General features: G+C 40.2%; 1 protein-coding gene and 1 long non-coding RNA gene across 14 annotated transcripts in view; one reads left to right on the top strand and one right to left on the bottom strand.

Moving 5' to 3' along the window:
- The window catches only part of LOC138854313 (uncharacterized), a 65,093-nt gene that overhangs the window by 14,732 nt on the left and 23,473 nt on the right, over nt 1–26,888 (top strand). The window contains exon 3 of one of the 2 annotated variants that reach the window (XR_011393518.1): nt 18,444–19,348. This is a non-coding gene — a long non-coding RNA (uncharacterized lncRNA). Of the gene's footprint in view, nt 1–18,443; nt 20,011–26,888 lie in introns of those variants that run through there. The other variant, XR_011393517.1, reaches the window with a different exon arrangement.
- RapGAP1 (Rap GTPase activating protein 1) overlaps nt 19,412–26,888 on the bottom strand; it is a 388,752-nt gene continuing 381,275 nt past the window's right edge. For all 12 annotated transcript variants that reach the window (XM_070096729.1, XM_070096728.1, XM_070096730.1 and 9 more), the window contains one exon: nt 19,412–25,971. In XM_070096729.1, the coding sequence (XP_069952830.1) occupies nt 25,834–25,971 (138 nt within the window). In that variant the 3' untranslated portion in view covers nt 19,412–25,833. The remainder of the gene's footprint in view (nt 25,972–26,888) is intronic.

Below are 26,888 nucleotides of genomic sequence, written 5' to 3'. Positions count from 1 at the left end.
ATGTTACAACATTTACATCGGTCAGCCCTTGTAGTCCTCTTACACCTCTTCAATCTTATTTGGGCACAAGGAGTTTTTCTCCAGCTGTGGAAATCTGCCATTGTTCTTCCTTTCCGCAAACCGGGTACTACAGGACATGATGCCTCCCACTATCGTCCCATCGCTCTTACTAGTGCAGTTTGCAAAGTGATGGAACGTCTCGTAAATCGACGTTTAATGTGGTATTTAGAGACACACAACAGTCTCTCCGCTAGTCAATATGGCTTTCGTAAGGGTCGTTCTGCCATAGACGCCTTACTACGCTTGGATACGTATGTTCGTAATGCCTTTGCGAATAATCACTCAATTATTGCCATATTTTTTGACCTTGAGAAGGCATATGACACAACTTGGAGGTATAATATTTTGGCCCATGCCCATTCCTTAGGCCTCCGAGGCAATCTACCATCCTTCCTTAAGAACTTTTTAACTGGCAGACATTTCCGTGTTCGAGTCAATAATGTTCTTTCCCCGGACTTCGTCCAAGCTGAAGGTGTCCCTCAGGGATGTGTTCTAAGCACAACACTTTTTCTCCTTGCTATAAATGATTTGGCCTCTGTTCTTCCACCCAATATTTGGTCATCACTCTTTGTTGATGACTTCGCTATTGCTTGTGCAGGCGCTGACTGTCATCTTATTGCAGTTTCTCTCCAGCATGCGGTCGACCGTGTTTCCACTTGGGCCACCACGCATGGGTTTAAATTTTCAAGTACCAAAACTCACCAAATTACTTTCACTAGACGCTCTGTTATCTCCGATCATCCTTTGTATCTCTATGGCTCCCATATCCCCGAACATGATAGTCAGGTTTCTAGGCCTTCTCTTTGACCGTAGGTTATCCTGGAAACTTCATATTACCTCTCTGAAGGCAACTTGTCACAGCCGGCTAAACCTTCTTAAAACCCTTGCTCATCTTTCCTGGGGAGCTGATAGTCGAACTCTGCTTCACCTACATTCAGCCCTCGTTTTATCGAAACTCGATTATGGTGACCAGATTTATTCCGCGGCCTCTCCTGCTACTCTCTCTAGCCTTAACTCTATCCATCACCAAGGATTACATTTGTGCCTTGGTGCTTTTCGCTCTTCCCCTGTTGAGAGCCTCTATGCAGAAGCGAATGTTCCATCCTTGTCTGATCGCCGTGATGCCCATTGCCTTCGCTACTATGTACGCTCTCACGATCTACACAATCCTTCCATTTATAGAATGGTCACCGATATTAGTAGACATTCTTTATTCGTTCGCCGCCCCTGTTTGCTCCGTCCCTTTTCTCTTCGCCTACATTTACTCTTGTCTTCCCTTCAGTTACCACCTTTATATGCTCATGTAGCATCTCACTTTTCCCTACCCCCCTGGGAAGTTCCAGCTGTTCGGGTCTGTTCTTTCTCACTCCCTTGCTCGAAAGCTCAACTGCCTACGGTGGCTTCCCGCTCTCTTTTTCTTGATCACTTCCACTCCCATTCTCATGCCACCGCTGTGTACACAGATGGCTCTAAGTCTTCAGACGGCGTCGGATTCGCAGCAGTGTTTCCGGATAGCATCGTGCGGGGGCATTTACTATCTTCGGCTAGCATTTTTACTGCTGAACTGTATGCCATTCTTGCAGCACTTATTCGTATCGCATCTATGCCTGTGTCATCATTTGTGGTAGTCTCGGACTCCCTTAGTGCTCTACAGGCTATACGAAAATTTGATACATCTCGCCCCCTAGTTCTCTGTATCCAACTTTGGCTACGCTGTATCTCTACGAAGCATAAAGATATTATTTTTTGTTGGGTCCCTGATCATGTTGACGTACAGGGCAATGAACAGGCAGACACTGCTGCGTGGTGAGCAGTACATGACCTACCAATTTCCTATAGAGGTGTTCCATTTCTGGACTATTTTGCTACAACAGCTGCCCACCTTCGCGCCCGTTGGCAACAACGTTGGTCAACTCTGCTTGGTAACAAACTTCATTCTATTAAACCGAGCATAGGTTACTGGCCGTCTTCTTGTCATCAGTGCCGTGGTTGGGAGACCACTCTCTCCCGTCTTCGCATTGGCCACACTCGTCTTACTCATGGGTATCTCATGGAGAGGCACCCTGTACCTCTCTGTGAGCAGTGTCAAGTTCCAGTATCGATTAGCCACATTCTGTTAGACTGCCCTCTCTATCAACGAGCACGCAGAATTTACCTCCAACGCCATCTTCATTCTACTACTCTCTCTTTACCTTCCCTTCTTGCTGATGGACCCTCCTTTAATCCTGACTCTCTCATTGACTTCTTGACAACGACTGATTTACTCCACAAACTCTGATGATGATACCTTACGCACTCCCCTCAGCCCTTTCTAGCTCAGTCTCTTGCTGCCCTTTACCCTTTCACCATCCACTGCTCCGCTGTTATCCGTAACCTATTGCTCATCCACCTCCCTTTTGCCACCTGATGCCCTCGCTTCCTTCCTGCCCTGCAGCGCTGTATAGTCCTTGTGGCTTAGCGCTTCTTTTTGATTATAATAATAATAATGTACTATAGCTCATTCTAGCTCAATACATAGTACCAAAGTCATTATATTAGACCATAGTGTAATTACTAGTGAGAGCCTGGTGCTATTTTTAATTTGTATTTTTATATTATTAGATTAAACCTAGTTGTACTATAGCTCATTCTAGCTCAATACATAGACCATACCAAAGTCATTACATTAGACCTTAGTGCAATTACAAGTGAGATTCTTGTGCTATTTTTAATTTGTATTTTTATATTATTAGTTTATACCTAGTTGTACTTTAGCTCATTCCAGCACAACACATAGACAACACCAACTTCATTATGTGTATTAGTGACTATACTCTACATGACCAAAATGCTATAGCTATATACTTGTCCAAACTTCCCACCACTACAGATATCAGTACTAAAACTCAACACACAACTCAGGATATAAATAACCATAATTTAAACCTAGAAGATGATTGATCACGTTGACCCTGATCTAAACCTACATAATCTGACACACAATCAAAACCTATTGGAAAGTAACTGCCTTTACTACACAGCATCACAAGCCAGCACTATCCTAAACAATGATAAAAGTCTATCAGTACTTAACTACAACATCAGGTCCTTAAGCAAACACTATGATGACCTCCTGGCACTCCTTGAATCACTAAAGACACCCTTCTCCTGCATTATTCTTACTGAGACCTGGCTTAAACAGGACACAATAGATATCTACCCTCTACCAGAATACGCAGCAATCCACAACTGCAGACCATACCAAGTTGGGGGTGGTATTGCAATCTATTACTCTAACCAATTATCTTGTATTAGCACCAATTGCTTTAGTGATGAATATGGAGAATACATTTTTGCTAATTTTACTGTAAAAAACCTTAAGACGCCTTTAACAATTGGTGCCATTTACCGGATACCCCACACAAACATCCCAAACTTCAGTGAGAAATTAAAGGCACTAATAACAAATAGACAAATGAATAAGCACCACCTTCTCTTAGCTGGAGACTTCAACATCAACCTTGGCCTACTAGATGATCAGCCTGTAACTGATTTCATCAACAATATGAACAACACACTTCTCATACCAACAATAACTAAACCAACCAGGCTCACTGAAACAAGTGCAACTATAATAGACCACATATGGACCAATATACTAGCCCCCCTTAAATCAGGGATAATCACAGATAGCACTACAGACCACTACCCTACCTTCCTCTTGACAAACATTAGTAAACCACCACTTGAATACAACAAAGTCTCATTTAGACTCCATGATGAGGCCTCAATAAGGAAGTTCACAGCTGACCTAGAGACTGTTGACTGGCCTACAGAATTCTCCAAGGCCAATGGTATTGATGACTGGACAGACATTTTTCTTAACAAACTACTTAGACTATACAACAATCATTGTCCTATAAAAACGAAACAGATCACAAACAAATGGCTTGGTTGCCCATGGCTAACCAGCACCATTCTGAAATCCATTGATAAGAAACACCAATATAAAAAGCAATATAGACAGGGCTTAATACACAAAGATATTCTTAAACACTATTCATCAGTCCTCACCAAAGTAATAAAGAAAGCCAAACAACTATACTACTCCAGTAGATTCACTGACACAAGAGGAGATATAAAAAAGACCTGGAAAACACACTCTCAGATTCTAGGGACCCACAAACTGAAAAAAACAAGAATATTGTCCTACCTAAACCTAATGAAACACCTCTGCAACCCACTAACAAGATAAACGACTTCTTCCCAACCATAGGTTCTAATCTCGCCAATAAAATCCCACATACCAATGCCCATGCCGGGGACTACCTAGATGGGAATTTCCCAAATTCCTTCTATCTTGCTCCAACTGAGCCCACGGAAGTCACTGAGATTATAAAGTCACTTAAAAATAACTCAGGGAATGTGTCTCATGTCCCACCATTATTGTACAAGAGAGTGGCCCATGTCCTCTCGCATATTATCTCATTACTTTTTAACAAGTCACTAGAAACTAGCACCTTCCCGAAATTACTCAAGACGGCAAGGGTTACACCAATACATAAAGGTGGTGACCCTACAGATTTAAAGAACTATTGGCCAATATCAAACTTACCATTGCTGTCCAAAATCTTTGAGAAACTCGTGCACAGGAGACTGTATTCATTTATAACGTCACAAAACATACTCAACCCCTGCCAATTTGGATTCAGGAAAAATAAAAGCATAATGATGCAATCATAAAAATGCTAGATCTGCTTTACACAGCATTGGAAAATAAGGAATATCCACTAGGAATTTTTATTGACCTAAGAAAAGCTTTTGACACAGTAGACCACGGCATCCTACTCCACAAACTTGACCATTATGGTATAAGAGGCCATGCGCTTGCATATTTCAAATCTTACCTTACTAATAGGTATCAGTATGTCACCATTAAAGACACAGCATCAACAACACAGCCACTTGATACTGGAGTTCCGCAGGGAAGTGTCCTTGGTCCCCTGCTCTTCCTCATATACATCAATGATCTTCCAAACGTATCTCGACAACTGAACCCCATTCTCTTTGCTGACGACACGACTTATGTCATCTCTCACCCTAATCTTGCCACCCTCAACACCATTGTTAATGAGGAGCTGATCAAAATATCGACTTGGATGACAGCCATTAAACTTACGCTTAACGTTGACAAAACCTACTACATTATGTTTGGTAGCAGAGCAGGAGATGCGCAAATTAACATTAAGATCGACAACACTTTAATTGCCAGGCATAATGAGGGCAAATTCCTAGGCCTATACCTCGACAACAACCTGAACTTCAGCACCCATATCCAACACATAACCAAAAAAGTCTCCAAAACAGTTGGGATCCTCTCCAAGATATGATACTACGTGCCGCAAACTGCCATTCTCACACTATACCATTCACTTATATATCCATACCTCACCTATGCTATCTGTGCTTGGGGTTCAACTGCAGCAACACACCTAAAGCCAACAAAAAGCCGCCGTAAGAATAATCACTAAATCCCATCCCTGGCAACACACCCCCCCACTCTTCATAGATCTAAACTTACTCCCTGTTCAGTACATCCACACTTACTACTGTGCAATCTACATCTACAGGACCTTAAATTCCAATATTAACCTTGACCTAAAATGCTTTCTTGATAGTTGTGACAGGCACAACACCAGACACAAACATCTCTATGACATTCCCCGTGTCCGACTAAACCTTTACAAAAATTCAATGTATGTCAAAGGCCCTAAAATCTGGAACACCCTACCTGAAAATTCCAAAACTGCAGACACATTCATCACCTTCAAATCTACCATCAGAAAACATCTTATCTCCCTGATACACCCTGTCAACTAATAATACGAATACCACCTGGTGGTTCACACTTACACTCACTCACCAATTTGACCATAAACAGAAATATCAATCTCAATCTCAAAATAGTGAATCTTAACTAGTCATAAGTTGGCCTGTGATACTCCAATACTGAAACTATGTATAGTGCCAAAACAAAAGCATTCACATTGCTAAACTCTCACTAGTATTTAGTCACTTAGCAGAACAATCAAAGGCACTTCTCAGTGCCAACAACAACATAACTATCTTTAACTACAATATCAGATCTTTAAGCAAGCATTACGATGACCTCATAGCATTACTAAATTCCTTACATGCCAATATGTCCATCATTACACTAACTGAAACCTGGCTAAAGCGTGATAGTACAGATGTCTATGCCATTCCTGGTTACACAGCCATACACAACTGTAGGCCAGACCAACAAGGGGGTGGCACAGCCATATACTACTCAGACCAACTAGAATGTATCACTAATACTTGCACAAGGGATGAACATGGGGAATATATAATAGCCAAATTCAAATCCAAATACCTCCAAAAACCTCACATTGATAAACATCTACAGAGTTCCACAGTCAAACATTAGCCAATTTAGTCAAAACCTAGGAAGTATGATAACTGATGCACGCATGAACAAAGATCACTTACTACTCTCAGGTGACTTCAATATAAATCTCCTGCAAGACCAGGACCCACACGTTACTGAATTCACAAACACAATGAGTAACTGTATGTTGCTACCAACAGTAACAAAACCTACAAGAGTTACAGAGACTAGTGTTTCCCTACTTGACCACATCTGGACCAACACCATATCCCCTTTAAAATCAGGCATAATTACAGATAATACCACAGACCACTACCCTATTTTCCTCATAACAACTCTTGGTAAACTACCCCAAGACACTACTAAAGTCACTTTCAGACTTCACAATGAGGCAGCCATTAACCCTTTGAGGGTCGACAGGCCCTCTCCGAAACTCGTTCTCAGGGTCGGCCAAATTTAAAAAAAAAAAAAAATTATTTTCTCTTATGAAAAGATAGAGAATCTTTTCCCGATCATAACGACACCAAAAGTTTGAAATTTGATAGAAAACTTACGGAATTATGCTCTCCCAAAGATAGCGGTCTCGGCGATGTTTACGGATCGGCGATTTTGCCCACTTTGAGCCCCATTTTAGGCCAATTTCACTGTACTAGTCGACAAAAAACATGAATATTTCGCTAGAACTCCATTTTTTCTATCGAATGGGTGCAAGAAACCACCCATTTATAAATTCAACTATCCAGTACAGTGGTCAGAATTTAGCAATTTTGCCAATTTCACACAAATTTCAAAAGATGCCAATTTCGGAATAGGGTCCAGAATAAACAAGAAAGACATTCCTGGCACTAAAATGACATTTCCTCTAGTCATTAGTCACGTCTCAAGGCCCCTCTTATATTGTTTTGCTTTCCACTTTGAATTTTTATTCTCACAAAAAATATAAGATTTACTGTTATGCAGACTACTGCATTAGTGTAAAAAATGGTATAAATATTATTGGTGCACTTGTGAAAGAATATTAGACTCACCAGTTGACGTGTATTGCACGCTTGGCACGATTTGTTTAATTTTGAAGTTTGGTAAAAATCGAACATTTCTGGTACTTTGAGCTCAATTTCAAGGCACCTTTCATTGTAAAACCAGTCAAAATCATCTCAATTTCAGTAATATGTCTTCCATTCTATAAAATGAGACCAAGAAAACTAGAATACAATAAATACTATACGAAAATACACTGCAAAGTCGCTGATTTATTAAAAAAAATGGAAAAAGTTTTTTTTTTCTCATTATGCACCGTGTGCTGCAGGATTTTTTTTAGACTGTGCACACTGACCACATAGACCCATTCTTTCATATGAAGGCCTACCAGCTTTCTCCCACTAGATTTGAGGTCGCTAGAATTTATGAGTACTAGTACGTCAAAAACCCCTACGCGTAAGACGTACTAGTACGACGAAAACCCTCAAAGGGTTAATAACTTCACAACAGCAGTAGCAAACATTGACTGGCACATTGAGCTAGAAATCTATACAGATATTGACGAATGTATTAATAATTTTCTAAAAAAGACCCAATACCTCTATAACAAGCACTGCCCTAAAAAAACTAAACAGGTGACAGCTAAGAGACTGAACAGTCCCTGGCTAACACCCAGCATTCTCAAATCCATAAATACAAAACACCAATATGAAAAACAGTACAGAATGGGTCACATAACCAGAGACCAAACAAAACGTTACTCGTCAATCCTAACCAGCCTGATAAGAAGGGCAAAAAAATTGTATTATGAGAACAGATTATCCAACTTACGAGGTGATATAAAAAAGACCTGGAAAACCCTATCAGAAATTCTGGGAACAAAAAAGATATCACGAAATAGCGAAATAAAATTAGCAAAATCAGATGAACCCCAACTCCCACCAACAGAAACAGCAAACAGACTCAATGATTTCTTCTCCACTATAGGACAAAATCTTGCCAATAAAATCCCAAGCTCAGATACCCCACCAAATGACTACCTCACTGGCAACTACCCGAACACACTGTTCCTAGCTCCGACTAACCCATACGAAGTCTCCCTTATTATCAACGCACTAAAAAACAAGGCAGGAGATTTAAATACCTTACCACCCTTTATATACAAAAAAGCGTCACAAGTACTATCACCAATCATTGCAACACTCTTTAACAAATCCATTGAATCCTCCACCTTCCCTACAGTACTCAAAATAGCAAGGGTCACCCCGATCCACAAAGGAGGAGACCAAACAGAGTTGAATAACTATAGGCCAATATCCAACTTACACACTCTCTCAAAAATCTTTGAAAAATTAATTCATAAACGAATCTACTCCTACCTTATCTCCCAAAACATACTCAACCCCTGCCAATTTGGATTCAGGCCTAATAAAAATACTAATGATGCTATTATACACATGCTAGAACATATATACACTGCAATAGAGAAAAAAGAAGTCCCACTGGGGATCTTCATTGACTTGCGTAAAGCTTTTGATACAGTTGACCATGACTTGCTCCACATAAAATTGTCACACTATGGTATAAGAGGGCACTCCCTCAACTACCTTAAGTCATACCTCAGCAACAGAAGCCAATATGTGTACGCAAATGGGGCAAACTCTTCTGCACAACCAATTACAGTTGGTGTCCCACAGGGAAGTGTCCTTGGCCCTCTTCTCTTTCTCCTATACATAAATGACCTACCAAATGCTTCGCAATTACTCAAACCCACACTATTTGCAGATGACACTACATACGTCTTCTCCCACCCGAGCCCAGTCACGCTAGCCAGTACTGTAAATACCGAATTACAGAAAATATCTACCTGGATGAGGACTAACAAACTTACACTAAACATTGACAAAACCTACTTCATTCAGTTTGGTAACAGAGCTACAGATGTCCCTCTTAACATAATGATAAACGGATCACCTATCACAAAGCTAACAGAGGGAAAATTCTTAGGAATCCACCTTGATAATAGACTCAAATTTCATACACATATTCAACAAATTTCTAAGAAAATTTCCAAGACTGTAGGCATACTATCGAAGATACGGTACTATGCTCCACAGTCAGCCCTCCTGGCCCTATATCACTCTTATTTACCCCTATCTCGCCTATGGAATTTGTGCATGGGGCTCAACAACAATTAACCATCTCAGACCACTAATTACCCAACAAAAGGCTGCAGTTAGAATGATAACAAATTCTCACTACAGGCAGCACACTCCACCAATATTCAATACACTAAACCTACTCACCATACAAAACATCCATACTTATTACTGCACCTATTACATACATAGAACACTTAACTCTGATATTAACCCTCCCCTCAAACATCTCCTTGCCAACCTCAACAGAACACATGACCATAACACAAGGCACAGATCACTCTTTGATGTTCCTCGTGTCCATCTCACACTATGCAAAAACTCAATGCACATAAAAGGCTCTAAAATCTGGAATTCATTACCTGTAAATATAAAAGAAACACTACCTGTTTATAAATTCAAGTCTCTTCTCAAAGATCACTTATTCACCCAAAACCAAATAAATACTGAATAACTGAACCTTATAAATTGTATATCTTAAATGTTTCTCACAATTATATCACATAAATGTTAAACCTAAAACCCAATCTAACTATTATTTTTTAAATACACTACCTAACAGAATACTCCATACGACTGAATGTACAACAATGCATGCAACCATATGACCTGTCTTTGTAATACTCGCTTGTGCTTTATAGTAATCTGTTTACATTAATGTTTTATCACTGATTTCATCATTGCTTAGTTAATCTTAAGTTAATTTTAAGCCAGCCCGTAATGCTATGCATAGTATAAGTGGCTTTGGCATGCTGCTCTTATCTGTATTTTTTTGTACCTCTGTATGTGTGCTCAAATTGTTAATAAATAAATAAATAAATAAATAAATAAATAAATAAATAAATACCAACTTACCTCATAATTTTGTAATATTTTAAACTTAAGATTTAATATAAGTCTGCCCAAAATGCCTAGCCATGCTAGGTGTTCTAGTGGTACACTCTGTAATTATTTTACTACATGTAAACCACACAATAACCAAATTCTGTAAACTCAGCATTGTAATCCTTATAGAGAATAAACTTTGAATTTGAATTTAAATTCACTCACTTCACCACTATTTGCAGGCAATTTCTTTACCAAATCTTCATGCAACTGCCTAGCCTTTTCACAAATGAACGAAGTCATAAGAGTATCTCCTGCTAATTGTTTCTCATTTATCCACACCAATAATAACTTCTCAACCTCTTCCAGTACTGGTGATCTCATTTTTGTCAGCATAGTTACTCCCTTTGCAACAACAGCATCCTTTATTTCATTTTTCTTGGCCACTATGGAACATAAGGTTGTGTAGGGTTTCTTATACATCCTGGACAATTCGGCCACACTTGTACCACTTTCATATTGTTCAATGATGGTTTTCTTAAATTCAATCGTATTTCTCACCTTCTTTACTACAGGCTTGGCACTAGGAGCTTTCTTTGGAGCCATGGTAGCTTATTTAGTACTTGCAAGCACTAAAATAAATGAACATCAAAATGGTATACAATACCGACAGGTTGGTAGGTAAGACACATAGGCAACAGTTACTGATTACATCGTCTTCACATCTCTACTGTTCCTGCCTACTTTCTGTATTCGACTGAAGAAGCCTACTGTGTAGGCGAAACGTTTCGGAATAAAGTTGCCTAACTGTTGCCTGTGTGTCTTACCTACCAACCTGTCGGTATTGTATACCATTTTGATGTTCATCTTGTCAGACACTGCAACACATGGCCTCTTGGTACAGAAAACGCCTTAGACAACCCTTTCAAGTGAGAACTGTTGGATCTGAGAGGGACCTGTCCTCTCAGTGGCTACACTCTCACTACTACTACTACTACTACTCTGCACCTCTCCTTTCGACAGTATTTAAGTCTCCGCACTGTCGCTTGATCTTCAGATAATTCCTGACTATGGAACTGAACTTCTCCAGGCCGAGGGACTGACAACCTCAAATTCTACAACTTCAAGGGTGATGGACTGATTACATCGTCTTCACATCTCTACTGTTCCTGCCTACTTTCTGTATTCGACTGAAGAAGCCTACTGTGTAGGCGAAACGTTTCGGAATAAAGTTGCCTAACTGTTGCCTATGTGTCTTACCTACTAAAATAAATGGAATATTATGAAATATTTCGCTGGAGTACGTGAGGGGACCTTCGCTCACTGGTAAACAATGCCAGACTGGCTGCCGCCCTGGCTCACGCCGTGCGTACGCGTCCCGGACGAACTACGACTCGCGAGTCAACCTATGAAAAGCGAGTCCATGTTTATACAAAAATACCCCTATGATTGGCGAATTTTACGATTGCCGGGAACTACGAAAAGCGGGGGACCACTGTACTTAATATTTAATTCAAAACAGATAGAAGGTAGGAAAATACATTTATGGCTTAACGAAAATTATTTCTTTGTTTGGCTAGAAATGCAGTTCAACCCAAGTTGTATACAAAGAACTAGGGGATGAGGCGAATTAAGTACAGTGGACCCCCGCTTTACGATCAGCTCCCAATGCGACCAATTATGTAAGTGTATTTATGTAAGTGTGTTTGTACGTGTATGTTTGGGGGTCTGAAATGGACTAATCTAATTCACAATATTCCTTATGGGAACAGATTCGTTCAGTACTGGCACCTGAACATACTTCTGGAATGAAATAATATCGTTAACTGGGGGTCCACTGTATTTTGATAGTTTGCAAAGCACTAAAGGAGTCCGAGACTACCACAAACGATGAGGTAGGCCTGGAAGCAATGTGGATTATCACTATGAGAATTGCATACAGTTCAGCTGTGAAGATGCTAGCAGTCTAATAAATATCGTACAACACTGTTCGGGAACAGTGCTGCAATCCCAACACAGGATTTAGAACCATCATTGTAAACTGCAATGGCCCTAGAATATGACCGAAAGTGGTTAAGAAAAAGGGAGTGAGAAGCCACTGTGGTTATTAGAGCTTTCATGCACGGCGGTAGAGAACAGACATGAACTGTCGGTACCTCTCAAGGTAAAAGAGAAAAGTTAGATGCTAGGTGAACATATAAATGGGGCAACTGAAGAGAAGTCAAGAGCGAGTAAAGACGCAGTGAACAAATGTTGGACCTCTACTAAGGTCAGTTACTATCCTGTATGCAGAAGAATCGTTGTGACGCAGACAAAATAATGGAGATAATGGGCATCACGGCGATCATTCAAAGATGGAACATTCGTCTCTGCATATAAATTCTCGACAGGAAAGGAGCGAAAAACGTCTTAGACATAAACGTAATCCCTGTTGATTACGGGAGTTGCGGGAGAGGCCGCAGAATTTATTGGGTCACCATAGTCTAGTTTCGATCAAATTTGGGCTGAATGTAGTCAAAGGACAGAGTTCAATCGAACTCTACACGAAAGATGAGCGAGGGTTTAAAAGGAGGCTCAGCTGGCTATAGCAAATTGCTTTCAGGAAAGTAATGTGAGGTTTCCAGAACAGCTGGCGATCAAATAGAAGGCCAAGAAATCCGACTGCATCATGTTCAGGGATTCTGGAGCCGTACAGGTACAATGGAGTATCAGAGACAGCAGAACGTTTGGTTTAAGTAATTTGGTGCTTTTTAGCACCAGAAAATTTAAACTTGTGCATAGTGGCCCAATGGGAAACACAGCTGACAGTATTCTGGAGTGGGTCTGCTACTAGGCAACAATCAACGCATGCACAGTCATCGACATAAAGTAATGGGAGAACAGAGGCCAGATCATTTATAGCAAGTAGAAAAAGCCTTCAGCTTAGACAAAGTCCAGAAAAAGGAAATTATTAACTCGAACATGGAAATATTTCTCAGGTAAAAAGTTTAGAAGAAGTGGCATATTGCCTCAGAGGCCTAAGGAATGAGTTTTGGCCAAGATGTTATATCTCCAAGTAGTGTCATATGCCTTTTCAAGATAAAAATAAAAAAAGACTGCTATAACTGTTGTGGCTAGCTGGTCCAGTGGCTAACGCGACGGTCTGGAGTTTTGAGAGACTCTGATCGCGGGTTCTATCCCCGCACGTGGTATGGTTTGAGTGATTACTAGCAAAGGGATAACGAACGTAGGTATATACAAGCGGAGTAAAGGACCAATAGTGGAGAGGCTCTCTCTAAATACGTACCACACCGAGCGTCTATTTACTAGACGTTTTATCAACTTGTAAACTGCACTGGTAAGAGCAATGGGACGATAGTGTGAGGCATCATGGCCCGAAGTACCTGGTTTATTAAAAGGCAGAACAACAACAGTTTTCCACAGCTGGGGAAAGAGCCCCTTGTGGCCAAATAAGATTAAAAAAAGTAAGAGGACTGCAAGGGCTTACGAATGTAAATGCTGAAGCATACAAATATGTATACCACTAGGCCCGGCTGCCAATGATCAGCAAACGGAAAGTGTTGACTCTAGTTCTAGAAGCGATCCCAGGGATATTGCATTGTAATTTTTTTTATCACTTATGGTGTATATAATCCATTGATGTATACTTAAGCACCTTTTATCAATATCACTGTATACAGGCAAAGGTATACTTTGTGGGTTTATAATTGGTTTAGATGCTAGGTAGGGGGTTGGTTGGGGTCTTAGGTGTTTTTGGTTTTCATTTGTATGTGATCATACATTCTAGCTCTGTAAAAGTCTTATGTTCATTATTTGGGGCTTTTTCGTATATTTTGGTTTCAATTAAAAACGGAAAAAAAAAGAATACCATGATTCAATTTCAAGTTTCATGGAGCTTATTGTTTTAGTAATTCTGTATACCATTGTAACATTGTTACTTAAGTTCTATACCAGTAATGATTGAATACTGGAATTTACAGTCTGATTTCATTGTGTTAATGTACTCCTTTTTTCAAGTTTCCAATGGGTAGGTGTTTAGATTGTCTTGTGTATGTCAAGGCTATATCAAGTTAGTCATTATGACCCATAAACCTATGGGTGTTCATAATGATTGGAAGTGGGCTGGGTTGACTTTCAATTGGTTCCATGTTATATGATAGAAGAGTAAAAAAAATTTTTCCTTTATTAGTGGAGTGTTATTCTGTTTTCTGTACCTGAACTGCTGTACTTGATGCTTTTAAATAAAATAAAATAAAAATTCTAGAAGCGAAAAGGGCACATTATAAGACTTCTGTGCTAGAAGAAAAGTCTAACTGCAGACTTAGAGGAAAGAAATGAGGGACATAGATGGAGCCCCTGAGAGATACGGACAAGATGATTTCCATTTTTTTTTTTTTTTCTTCAACTTAGAGTGCTTCCAATGCTGACCTAGCAACCCTAAGAACCAGTGCCCAGTCTGGAGAGTACTTGGCATTCAGTTTCCATACATTTTTCCAAACTACTCATGGAGGAAGTCGAGAATATGTATGAGAAGTAAGAAAGATAGGAAAATGATCAGTTATGTAAATCAGGGAGCACTGACCAGATAAAGTTGAGTGCAGTTGAGAAGCAGATTTAGAGATCTATGCCAGAGAGAGTTCAAGTACGAGGTTCGAAATGAGTGAGTACCCATATTTAAAACATGGAGGGGAAGAGAAGTGAGAAGAGCCTCTAACCGATCGCCACGAGAGTCACAGTTAGACCCTTCCCAGAGGAAATGATGAGCACTGAAATCTCCTAATAGGAGAGGAGGAGGATGTAGGGAAGAAATCAAGAGATGCCACATCCGGAATAGATAATGGCAAAGGAGAAAAATATGAAGAGCAGACTATAACACTTGTCCAAGTATTATTATTATAATCAAGGGGGAAGCGCTAAACCCGTAGGATTATACAGCACCCAGGGGGGGGGGATGTGGAAGGCATTCAGGCTTAATTCGGGGAACTGGAGCACAGATCCAATTCCCTAAATCAAGAGCCCCTCACCAACATCAAGGAACCTTCCATGAGGGGACTTGTCCAAGTAGATGGTAGCTACAGTGTAATGCAGCAAAGTACAGACAAGGACCTGAGAATGTAGTATACCGTGGCGCATGAGAAGTACACTTTCATCAAAAGTTCCATCGGTAAGAGGATCCAATGAATGTAATAAGATATAGCCCGAGATGGGGCAGAAAACAGCAGAGCGCAATTTTGGTTATTGCAAACACACAGGAAAAAACGGGAAAGCAGCACCTGAAGCTCTCCCCGAATACCCGAGGCCTCGAATATTCCACTGTAAATAAGCTAGTAAAGTCAACATGCGGAGGCACTGGGAATTTAGTAAGGAGTGAGGTACTGGAATGACGTGAAGAAAGGTGCAGAGGGCGAGAATATGAAGTGCCGGGGGATGGACCAGTGTCCATCAGTTGCTGTTGTCGCCTCAATAACATAGAGATGGCTTCAGTAGTTTCAGATGAGAGAGAAGTCAAGAGAGTTTGGCAGCGGAGGGTGAAGGTGTTGATTGGGTAATAAGTGAAGATTCAATAAAAGACACCAAAGAAGGAATGGAGGTGTCTTGACAAGCTGAAACTTCCGGAGGGACAGGTGAGAAAGCAATTGTATGTTGGGGTAGATGAACCTCCACAACAATATCAGATGCATCCCGAGGTAAAGGTCAAGATTCAGAGATAGGTGTGAAGAACTGTTGGGAATGTCATGTGGTTTGGGGGTTGCAGGAGAATTGGACTTAAATGAAGATGTAGACTTTGGAGAAGGTATACGTGGCATCGATTTAGATTGGTGGGGGCACATAGACGTTGAAACACGTCACTGGGAAGTTGAAGAGGTAAGGGCAGTAAGAGATGATGAGGTTGCAACCTCAGAGCCCAGAACACCAAAAGGATTGGACACAGAGGTCACCACAGAAGGGACACAGGTAATTGTATCAGCAGGCACTACTGAGGTCTGGAGCCGTCTAACGACCTTGGAATAAAAGAGCCATGGAGGCGGAAATGGCAGATTGCCATGGCGTAAGAGAAGCCCTCTCTCTTTTAGACAATGGAGCTCTCTTTCTCTTAAGAAAATCTGGCAACGGCAAAAATAAACAGGGTGCACCTCTTTGCAATTAAGGCAGGAAGAAGTGTGACTACAGGATGGACTACTATGGTCAGCTGCATCACAAACAGGATATTCTGCCACTGATCTGTAGTATTCTGCTGGGTGGCCTAAGTGCCAGCAATTTCTACATTGTTGCGGGGTAGGGATCACCTCCTGCTCTTGTAGGTGTTGTCCTACTGCGTACACAGATGGTGGCAGTTCACGGCTGTCAAAAGTTAGCCTCGCTATGTTGCAAAGATAGCGCCTCCGCCCGCGGGCAGGGAGTGTGTAAGTTTCAACTTTGATGATCGAGAGATTCTGGAGCTCAGGTTGCTCCAAAATGTCATTACGTGCAAGAAAGTCACGTTGTATGATCGTGTTGAAGGATAATAGTTCCACAGCAAGAATTAAGAGCAACGTGCTTGCATATCATTACAGGTATGTCATCAACAATTTCAAGAAGTGAAAGATTATGTGCCTGCTTTGAATTTTGTACTGTGACACCTCGTGTGCCCTCTTAAGAGCACGGAAAGAAATGTTCTGCCCAACATGGTGAAGGAGTGCTTTGCCGATGCTATGGTCAGAATGATAGTAGAAATTGGTTGTTGCATAAAGAATTTTGTCCAAGGACTTTGAAACATAGTGTGTAAGGGAAGGGAATGCTTAGTTGTTTGTTTCTTATTAGCTTGAGAGGAAACTGAGGTAGGTTCATCAGTGACAGGCCGTGGTCGTTTGATGGGGGTAGAGAGGTGGGCCATCCCAAGTCGTGAATATGATCCAAAAATTGATACACTGTATGTGGAAAAGCCAGGATCACAGTCAAACCCGCACAGAGGTCAGAGGTGTTCAAAGGGTTGGTTGAAACTGCAGTACCAGAGGTAGGTAACGGAACATTACCCAAAGAAGGTACCAGGTTGGAAGAACGGTCCAAAGGCATGGCAGGGTCTTTAGAGGGTGCTGCAAGAAAGGGTTTTGGAAGTGGGATGTCGTTATGGGTCTCCATGATAAGTTCCCCATTTTTTTTATTTAAAAACAAAAAAAAATGGTGGTGGGGGGGGGGGACATAGAGTAATAGCTCCTAGGAGGCATGAAAGGGTCGTATATCCCCCTCCACGCCTAAGAGGACCCTCAGTGCAGCCAGTAGTGCAGATGCAGCATGGAACCTGTGCCATACCCTACCTTTCATGTTGGTAAACCGGCAGTACAGGATTGCAACCTCACATCCACTGAGCCATCTCAGTAGACAAAAGAGAGGGCGGTTGGAGACCCACCACAAGGCATACCTCCTTTGGCCACCACCTCCTGGAATCTGACAGGTAGCTTCCAGAGATACACTCATCGCCCAAAAGACACCTTAACCTGACCCCATGGATACTGCAGGGGGGATTGGTACATCTTCAGATGATTCAGATTCCACAACAAACTACACCACCACCAAGGACCTCAACAGAATAGGATGGACATCAATACTTGTCCCCAACCTAGGAGCTAAAATGTCTGAGGGGAGGACCCCAAAGGTCAGAAGTAGGAGAGAGGAGGGATGGGGAGGATGGGACATGGAAGGTGGGATTTAGGGGTAATTAGGTTTGGTCAGAGGGAGAAGACAGAAAAGTCCAATTCCTTGGACAAAAAAAATCCCTCTACCATGATAAGGAGCCCCCCTTAGAGAGGTCCGACATTACGTTCTTTCCTGGCAAGTTCTTTCCCATCTCGTAAAATTTATAAGTAGTAATGATAAAACTTTTATCAGTGTTGCATTTAGGTAACAATTCGTTACAACAGCAACAAAAGAAAAACCAAACAAAAACAATGTGTTGTATTTATTATAAGCAGGTACTGTAACTGTTCATCAAAACTGATACGTCGAGTTAATTGACGTGTACTCTCTCTTTTCAGGGCTCAGCACTCCTATAATGAACATCTGTCTAGCAGCAAGATGTTATTTAAGCTTTGATGAATTTCATCATTACTTCAATTGTGGAGCAACTCATTCAGGAAGAATTTTTAATGACCAGGCCAGCTAATTTCACATAGAACTCAAGATTTAAACCAAGACTATGTGAATATGAAAATGGTATATAATACTGACTGGTTAGTGTGTCTTACTTACCAACCTGTCGATATTATATACCATTATGATATTCACTCTGTCAGACACTGCTACACAATGGCATCTTGGTACAGAAGAGAAAACACATTAAAAAATGACAGGATGGATAATAAGAACCTTCAAAACTAGGGAGGCCAAGCCCACGATGACACTCTTCGGGTTGCTTGTTCTATCTAGGCGGGAATATTGCTGCACACTAACAGCACTTTTCAAGGCAGGTGAAATTGCTGACCTAGAAAATGTACAGAAAACCTTCATGGCACACAGAAGTGTGATACACCTAAATTACTGGAAACGTTTGAAGTTCCTTGACCTGTACTCCGTGGAACGCAGGTGGGAGATATAGATGATTATGTACGCTTGGAAAATCCTAGAGGGATTAGTACCAAATTTGCATTAAAAAATCACTCCCTATGAAAGCAAAAGATTCGGCAGACGGTGCAGCATCCCTCCAATGAAAAGCAGGGGCACCACTAGCACGATAAGAGACAACACAATAAGTGTAGGGGCCCCAAGACTGTTCAAGTGCCTCCCAGCATACATAAGGTGGATTACCAAAAGACCCCTGGCTGTCTTCAAGAAGGCACTGGACAGGCCAACAGTAACAGCCTGGTTTATCAGGTCCTGATCTACCATGAGGCCTGGTCACACACTGGACCGCGGGGGCACTGACCCTCGAAGCCCTCTCCAGGTAATGTAAACCACTGCTACCACCAGTTTTGACAGAAAAATGTATATATTCAAACAGCAATAATATAATCTGTGGAGACTTTATTATGACTCACTCTACACATACAAGTAATATAATTTACGTCAAACAGTAGATACAGAATATACACACTTGGGGTGGGCTAGTAATAACTTACGCTCCACCATCCCAAAAGGCAATACTAAAGTCACTTTTGCTACATGCTAAAATCTATTTAAATGCTACTGTCAAGTTTTATCTGAAATATCACAAACTATTTTAATATCTCTACATTCATTGTTTACCAGAATAGCCACTTTTTTTTCATGGCTCCCATGTAGGTTAGGGGCATTAATGCAAATACTGTACAACAATTTTACTTTCTCAAACACGTAAGACAGCTAAATCTTGCTACTGCTTCCTCCACTCAGTATACACCATACATGTGACTGTGGACGTCTATGTAGGTGTACACACACTTCTTCTAATCTCTTAATAGTTCTTGCTCTTGTAGCATTACCCTTCGGTTACATGGGGAAGTGAGTAAGAATTCTTCCTCTGTCAGTAATGCATGTTGAATGTGAGTAAAATGCTGGAAGCAAGGGTCTAGTAACACATTTTCCTACACAAGGCACTGAGAACAAAATTGAGGAACTCGCTAAATGTCACTCTTGAAAAAATCACCTACAAACTTTCGTAACATTAATCTCGGTAACAAACCACATAATTCTGATCAAACTGGCGTTATGGTGAGACCACCGGGTTTCTCAGGAGTTAAAACACTGTTTTTAGGCATAACCTATGGCAACACAGTCAATATTGATTATCTTTCTCATCTGTGAAGGAGATTTTTGGACATTCTTTCATAGCTTGCCATAAATTTTATAAGTTTACAGGGACCCCAGAGCAGGTACAAACTGGAAAAATGTAGGATAAAAGTGATAAACTCGCTATTCTGAGTGATTTATATGATGCAGTACTTAAAAGATGAAGATTTTGATACAGAAAATGTCATTTTTCACTCACTGGCAAGTTCATTGGTTTTCTTCTCAGTGTCTCAAATCAATTACTAAAAAGACAAAGAAGGAGTTTTAAAGTTGGGTTGTTGGAATGTGTGTGTGTGTATGAAAAGAGAATTTATTGTTAATATTAGAAATGAAAGGAAGTTGTTTTAGCACAATGAAACAAAGCTAAAAAGGAGAAAATTTTAATGAGGGTTAAACTGGGTATATCTGAAAGCACTAGAGTTGAAGGAGTACTAGTGGTAACATTAAAAGAATTACTGTGGAAAAAAAAAAAGAGGGATTAGAGTAGCGATGTGAGAAAGAGAGAGAGAATGCTGTAGATGGCATGCTAGGAAAGTTTGGAGTGCCAGGAATAAATGATAATTGGGAAATCTCTAATGGAAATAAGTAGAGAAAGAGGTTTGGTAATAATTTTTTTAAAGGAAATGAAGATAAATAAGTACACAAGATATATGAGGAGTGATGACAGCAGTCTGCTAGACTGTGTTAGTGGATAAAAGGTTGTTGGGTAGACTTGTGATGTGCGTGTTTTTAGATGGGTGACAGACATGTCAGATCATTACTTACTGGTAGCAACAATGAAAGTAAGGAAAATGGCATCAGTGTAGGTAGAAGTAGTGACAGTGAGTGAACTAAAGGAGATCAAGGAAAGATATGTGCAGATACTGAGAAAAGTTGGACATAAGAGAATACAGGTGAAAATGAGGTAGATTTAAAAGTGCAGGTAGCAGAAGTTTGTAGGAATAAAAGAGTGGCCACAAGTAGGAAGAATGATTGGTGAAATAGTGAGTTAAAGTTGTAAGAGAAAAAGTTTGCACAGGAGTTTTTACAATGTAGAATATATACAAGGCAGAGTATATGGACACACACACAACCAGCAAAGAGGCAAGGCCAGAAACTGTGAATTGACCCCTGCAGCCACATACAAGTGAGTAGAAAGAGAAAAATTAATATGTATTTTTTTTTCTTCAACAAACCGGCCATATCCTACCAAGGCAGGGTGACCCAATAAAGAAAAATAACACTTTTTACCATCAATTCTTCATGCAGTTTTACTCGAGTCAAAAGTGGATCTTGTAGCATAGTACCTACACTTGACAGTCTTTATACCGATCTTGTAGCAGATTTCCTACACTTGACAGAACAACAAAACAGATTTTCTCTGCATGATCAAAAGTACTGCAAAAAAATTATATCTGACATCTGATGTCCAATATAATGCAATCTATTATATTTTCCTAATACACATATTTACACTTTGCCTTCTGGGTATCAGTGACAGACTACCTACAATAGCAAAATAAAATTCTTTTGTACATATATTCTCCAATTTTAGGCAGTTCAGTTGTGTATAGTGTATAACCTGAAAATGGAGGGGAAGATAATACAGCCAGCATTTTGACAGATCCTGACTTAACATTTAGCTTGGCTATACTTGTGAAGATGGTCTACACTAAGAGCTAAACTTGCAAAACACACAGACTCTTAATTAGCAAAACCAACCTCACAATCAGATAAAAAAAAAAATAAGATTTTGACAAGAGCACTGATTGAATGCTAACCTTTGCTCTTGGTGCACACATAACAGTCTAAAATTAATTTTCTGCTTACTTCCAAGCTATTCCAAAGTTTTTTCTAAGTCTTGATGTTAATACTCCCTAACATGTTGTAGCAGGTGCTCCTATTCGATGTTTTTTTTTTTAGACTGTTGCGAATGATTCCTTCAAATGTGTGCAATAATACAGCAATGCCCAATAATGTATTACAACTGACAAGAGAATATAATGACATGTAATCAGGGATGTGACTGGGACAGTCTGGATGCCATGTACCCCTCACACACGCAGTAACACAACTATATATGCATACAACAGATAAGAGGAGCTGGGCCACACACTGCTAACTTTTCACTGATTTCTGGCCTTATCATATGTACTCTTGGAACTGTGTATAAAGTTTGCCTCCACCACCGAAGTCATTTCACTTTTCAACCCTCAGACTAAAGAAATACTTCCTTACATCAATATGGCTGTACATTTTCAGCATTCACCTGTATCCTTTATTTGCCTTATCTATTCCTCTTGGGATTTTGTATGTCATGCATATCATAAGAGGCAACTAAAATGCCAGGAGCAATGGGCTAGTAAACTCTGTAAATTACTAAATGTCAAAGAGAAAATTTTTACATATCTTTTTCGAGTCTCCCTACCTCTGTGGGAGATGGCCATTGTGTTGAAAGAAAAAGAAATCATGTCTTTCCTTATAATTCCCTCTGCCACAGTTATCAAGTTTAGTTTTTCAGCATCTCGGTTCTGGTACTAGCCTGGCTGCAAACCTTTGGACTGTTTTGAGTTTCTTCACATGCTTCATCAGGTGTGGGTTCCATAACTGACCTGACATGCACCAAGTTTAAATTCTTGAATGGTGTTCTGATGTTTGCTAATTTTGCATATACATACAGCAAACCCTCTATTTAACAGATTAATTGGAAGGTGCAGGTAGCCAGTAATAGCAATTGTGGTAGATAAAGAAATCATTATTTTGCCATGATTGTAATAATAATGAACAAGGACTTTGCCTATTGTTTTCCAGTCTATTGATCCAGCAGATTTGTCCAATATTTCTGAAGTCCTTTAAATGGAGGGTTTATTGTATTGTACTGCTGATAATATTCAGTTTCTGGCATTATGCTTAGGGAAGGGGTAGAAGAGGTTGCTGAATGTGTGCACTCTTATACTTTCACACTCAGCCATAGTAACCCACACCTATTTCCCAGACTATAAATTCACTGCATAATATACACAGCACACATTGCAATCACACACATTATGTCCACTGCCTCTAGCCTCTTTCTCGCTGCAACATTTAAAACTTGTACATCAAATCCATACAAGTGTTGGTACCACTATACTCTGGTACATTCCTCTTTTTGCCTCCATGGATAAGCTTCATCTCCATAAATGCCTCAAGGCACCACCTTTCCCCCCCACCCTCTCCCTCTTTTCTTCCCTCCCTCATTATGACTTGCCTCATCCTCCACAGAACTGTCCCGAAAAGTCTGCTCCCAAATACTTGAACACATTTGTTTCCTGCATACCCCCTCCTTCTATTGCCTAAATATTTTGCTACTCTCATCACCTTGCTCTTTCCTAATGGTCAGTATGAGAGGGACTTGGACATCCAACAGGGTGAATAGGACTGAGTGAGGCTAGTGGTTTGTATGATTTGATGTGCTGTTGGAGTGTGAGCACGGTAACATTTATGAAGGGATTTACTTAAACAAATTAGCCATACTTAAGTCCCAGAGGTGAAAGGTGCAGTGCCAGCACTCTGATAAAGGGGTGGGGATGTTGTAGTTTGGAGGTTCATCTACACTGTGATACTAGCAACCTTCTGATTATGAAGGTATTTCTTCTTTTATGGGTCACTCTACTAGTGGAAAACAGCCAGTGTGTTAAAACACAAAGTTTACATTGAGAAAGTGAACTAAGAAAATAAAGGGAACACAGATTAGAAGAAAATAAGGCTTTAGTATGAAGTTTGAAATGTATAGCAACTGGGATACTTGGTTATGAACAGCAAGTCATTATACCAACACATGGACAAGACAATTACTGTAGTACAGTACTAAGAAAGGCTGGCAGCAGTACTTTATTAAAGCTCAAGAGAATAATGTTAGCAGTGATGTGGCTCACTCATCCTCCTTGGTATATATGCCAACACCTCAGGGGATCTTAAGATAAATACTGTAGTTTATACATGTGTCAGAAATAATATATAATTCAAAATTGTAATAACAGAGCCTACAGGGTTGACATATGACAGGAGTACAAACAGTATAATTACTGATATGATGGAGGTGCTGTGGATGGGAATGCCATGATAACCCTGTTTTTAGCTAATGCTGTACTAGTGGCGAAACCTCTCCTGTCTCACTGGTTACATGACTAACATGCTAGTTAGATGGTTAGGTTTGTGCAAATCCAGAGTGTTTATTGTAACCTCTTCGCTACCATAATAAAAATGCAAGAATTTATTAATTTTGAGAGGAAAATGTTGAATTGGAGCATAGGAATATTGTTGCTACATAATGGAGTTCCTCATCAAGGTCCTAGTAAGGTTGGATGCATCTGCTTCACTCTATTTAGGTAGGAATGGGGTCAAGTTGATGGATAAATAAATATGTAAAATATTGCTAACAATACTGGAAAGAATGGAAGAAACCAAGATTTAAGGAATTCTAAAGGCTGAGAACTGTCCTCGGCACCGCAATGTAATATTTAGAATATCACAAGAAAGTCTTTTAGAGAAAAATAGTCATTATACATAATCTCTCACTCTTGCACAATTAAAATGGGTGATCTAATTAGATTAAAATTACTGTCAAACAACGCTAGAGGTGATAAATAGAAAATGTTTTTTGGGCAAGTCAAAATTTGTGACATTTTAACATGTCTTCATATGTACTAAGTAAATTACTGTTTGACAGTCTACTAATAAAGTGACTATTAAAATAAAAGTTGTCAATATTGAGCTGAGTATCCTGTAGTAAGGATCAGAAGTGAAAATTATCCCTGGGTTGCCATGCCAAGATTTGTCCACCAACACACTAGGTGAACATCACTGCAATGAAGGCATGACAAGGGCAAATTCTGCATAGTATAGTATTATATTAGAGAAAACATTAAGGAATGACTGAAATACTAGGGCTTGCAAACTGCTTGCCTCAGTAAACTTAAAATTAAATATTTGGTATAAAAAGCTGAGGTGTGTAGTGTGTTCATCAAACAAGCACTTATAAGGTGAAGTACATAATTATTCACCCAAAAAAAAAAGAAGTTATTTAAACTATTATAATAAATGCATAAATATTTGTCTTTTTGTTGACCACAATGCACATTCCCAGCTATATGCTTAAATCCATCAGATTCTGCATTCTCCCTTTGGTAACTCTCATATTATCTCAAGTTGTACCACAAAATACAAAACCTTTGGTATCAATCCACTTCATGTTCTCTGAGACATGAGAAGTAATAGTGCTCAAAACTTTTATAGATTTGACATAAATTCACTCAAGGACCATCAACTACCTTTTCATAACCTGTAAAAACTAAGTGGATAGCAGGATAAAATTACCTCAGAGTGAATAATTAAATGGGGAGGGTAAGGGGTTCCAGATGAATTTTTGATCAATCAACAGCTCTGAGGTATAGATAATTCTTCTCACTTTTCAATGCTAATGAACCATGCAGGCTTAGCATTTACAGAATATAATAATTCTCTCTTAAGACTTCAAAACATATCATTACCCAAGGGTAATAGTGCATCAGAATCAATAGTTCTTAATTATCTTGGGTGCCAAAATTCACTTTGTCTTGGAAGCCAGTGAGAGATGAGGTTCATGGTCACTCAAGCAACCAATAGTGAAATATAAGTAAACATCAAGACTGCCTCTAGGTGACCTCACACTGCTGAAACCTGGCCTGTGCCAAGATCTTTGAGCAGTGATTGCAATCGTACGATTTCCTTGGTGGCGCTAGTCAGTTCCCCACCAAGTTTTAGCTCCTTCTCCTTCAGCTTCTTTATCTCTCTCTGACAAGTCTGTAAAATAAAAGAAAACTCATCTATTGTTTAAAGCTACAAACCTGTGTATTGCATCTGTTTCAACCTATTCACTTGAAATTACTCCACAAAATAAAATGACAAATTCAGAGAATTCTTGGCATTGTATAAATAATAGAAGTTCTTATAACTATAATTCAAATTTATTTATTTGGTAAGTTCTCATTTGGATTATGATGCTCAGTTCTAGTCTATATTACAGAATAAGTACCTCTTCAAGGGGGGCTCCTTGGCATGGTGAAGAGGCTCTTGGTCTGAGGAATTAGCCCTGTAGGTCTTCTTCCTCAGACCGAACCTAATTACCCCCCATTCTCCCCTCCCCTATCCCATCCTCCCCTTTTTCCATTCCTCCTCCTCCTCACCCCTCCCTTTTGCCCTTCCTCTTTTTGGCCTTTGGGATTTCTCCCACAGGCGCGCTAGTTCCTAGGTAGGGGAAAGGACACCAGGGTCCATCCCATTCCGTTGAGGTTCTTGGCGGTGGCGTAGTTTGCCGTGGAATCTGGATTGCCTGGGGATGTCCCGATCCCTCTCCTGTATCCCGAAGTAGCTTTGGGTGTCTTTTGGGCGACGGGTGTATCTCTGGAAGCCACCTTTCGGATTCCGGGGGTGGTGGCCGAAGGAGGTATGCTTTGTGGCGGATATCCGGCCGCCCTCTCTTTTGTCCACCGAGGTAGCTCGGCAGATGTGAGGTTGCTATCCCGGATTGCTGGTTTACTGGCATGAAGGGTAGGGTATGGCACGAGTTCCATGCTGCATCTGCGCTACTAGCGGTGTTGAGGTCCTCTTGGGCGCGGAGGGAGATTTCCGGCCCTTTCATTCCTCCTGGGAACTATTCCTCCCCGCTCCCCCCTTTTTTTATTCTTTTTATTTTTATTTTCTTTTCTTCTTTCTTTTTT

The sequence above is a fragment of the Cherax quadricarinatus genome, chromosome 54 (genome assembly GCF_038502225.1).
Source record: "Cherax quadricarinatus isolate ZL_2023a chromosome 54, ASM3850222v1, whole genome shotgun sequence".
Taxonomy (NCBI): Eukaryota; Metazoa; Arthropoda; class Malacostraca; order Decapoda; family Parastacidae; genus Cherax; species Cherax quadricarinatus.
The sequence above is the reverse complement of the archived record's forward strand: the minus strand, read 5'-3'. Positions and strand labels throughout refer to the sequence as shown.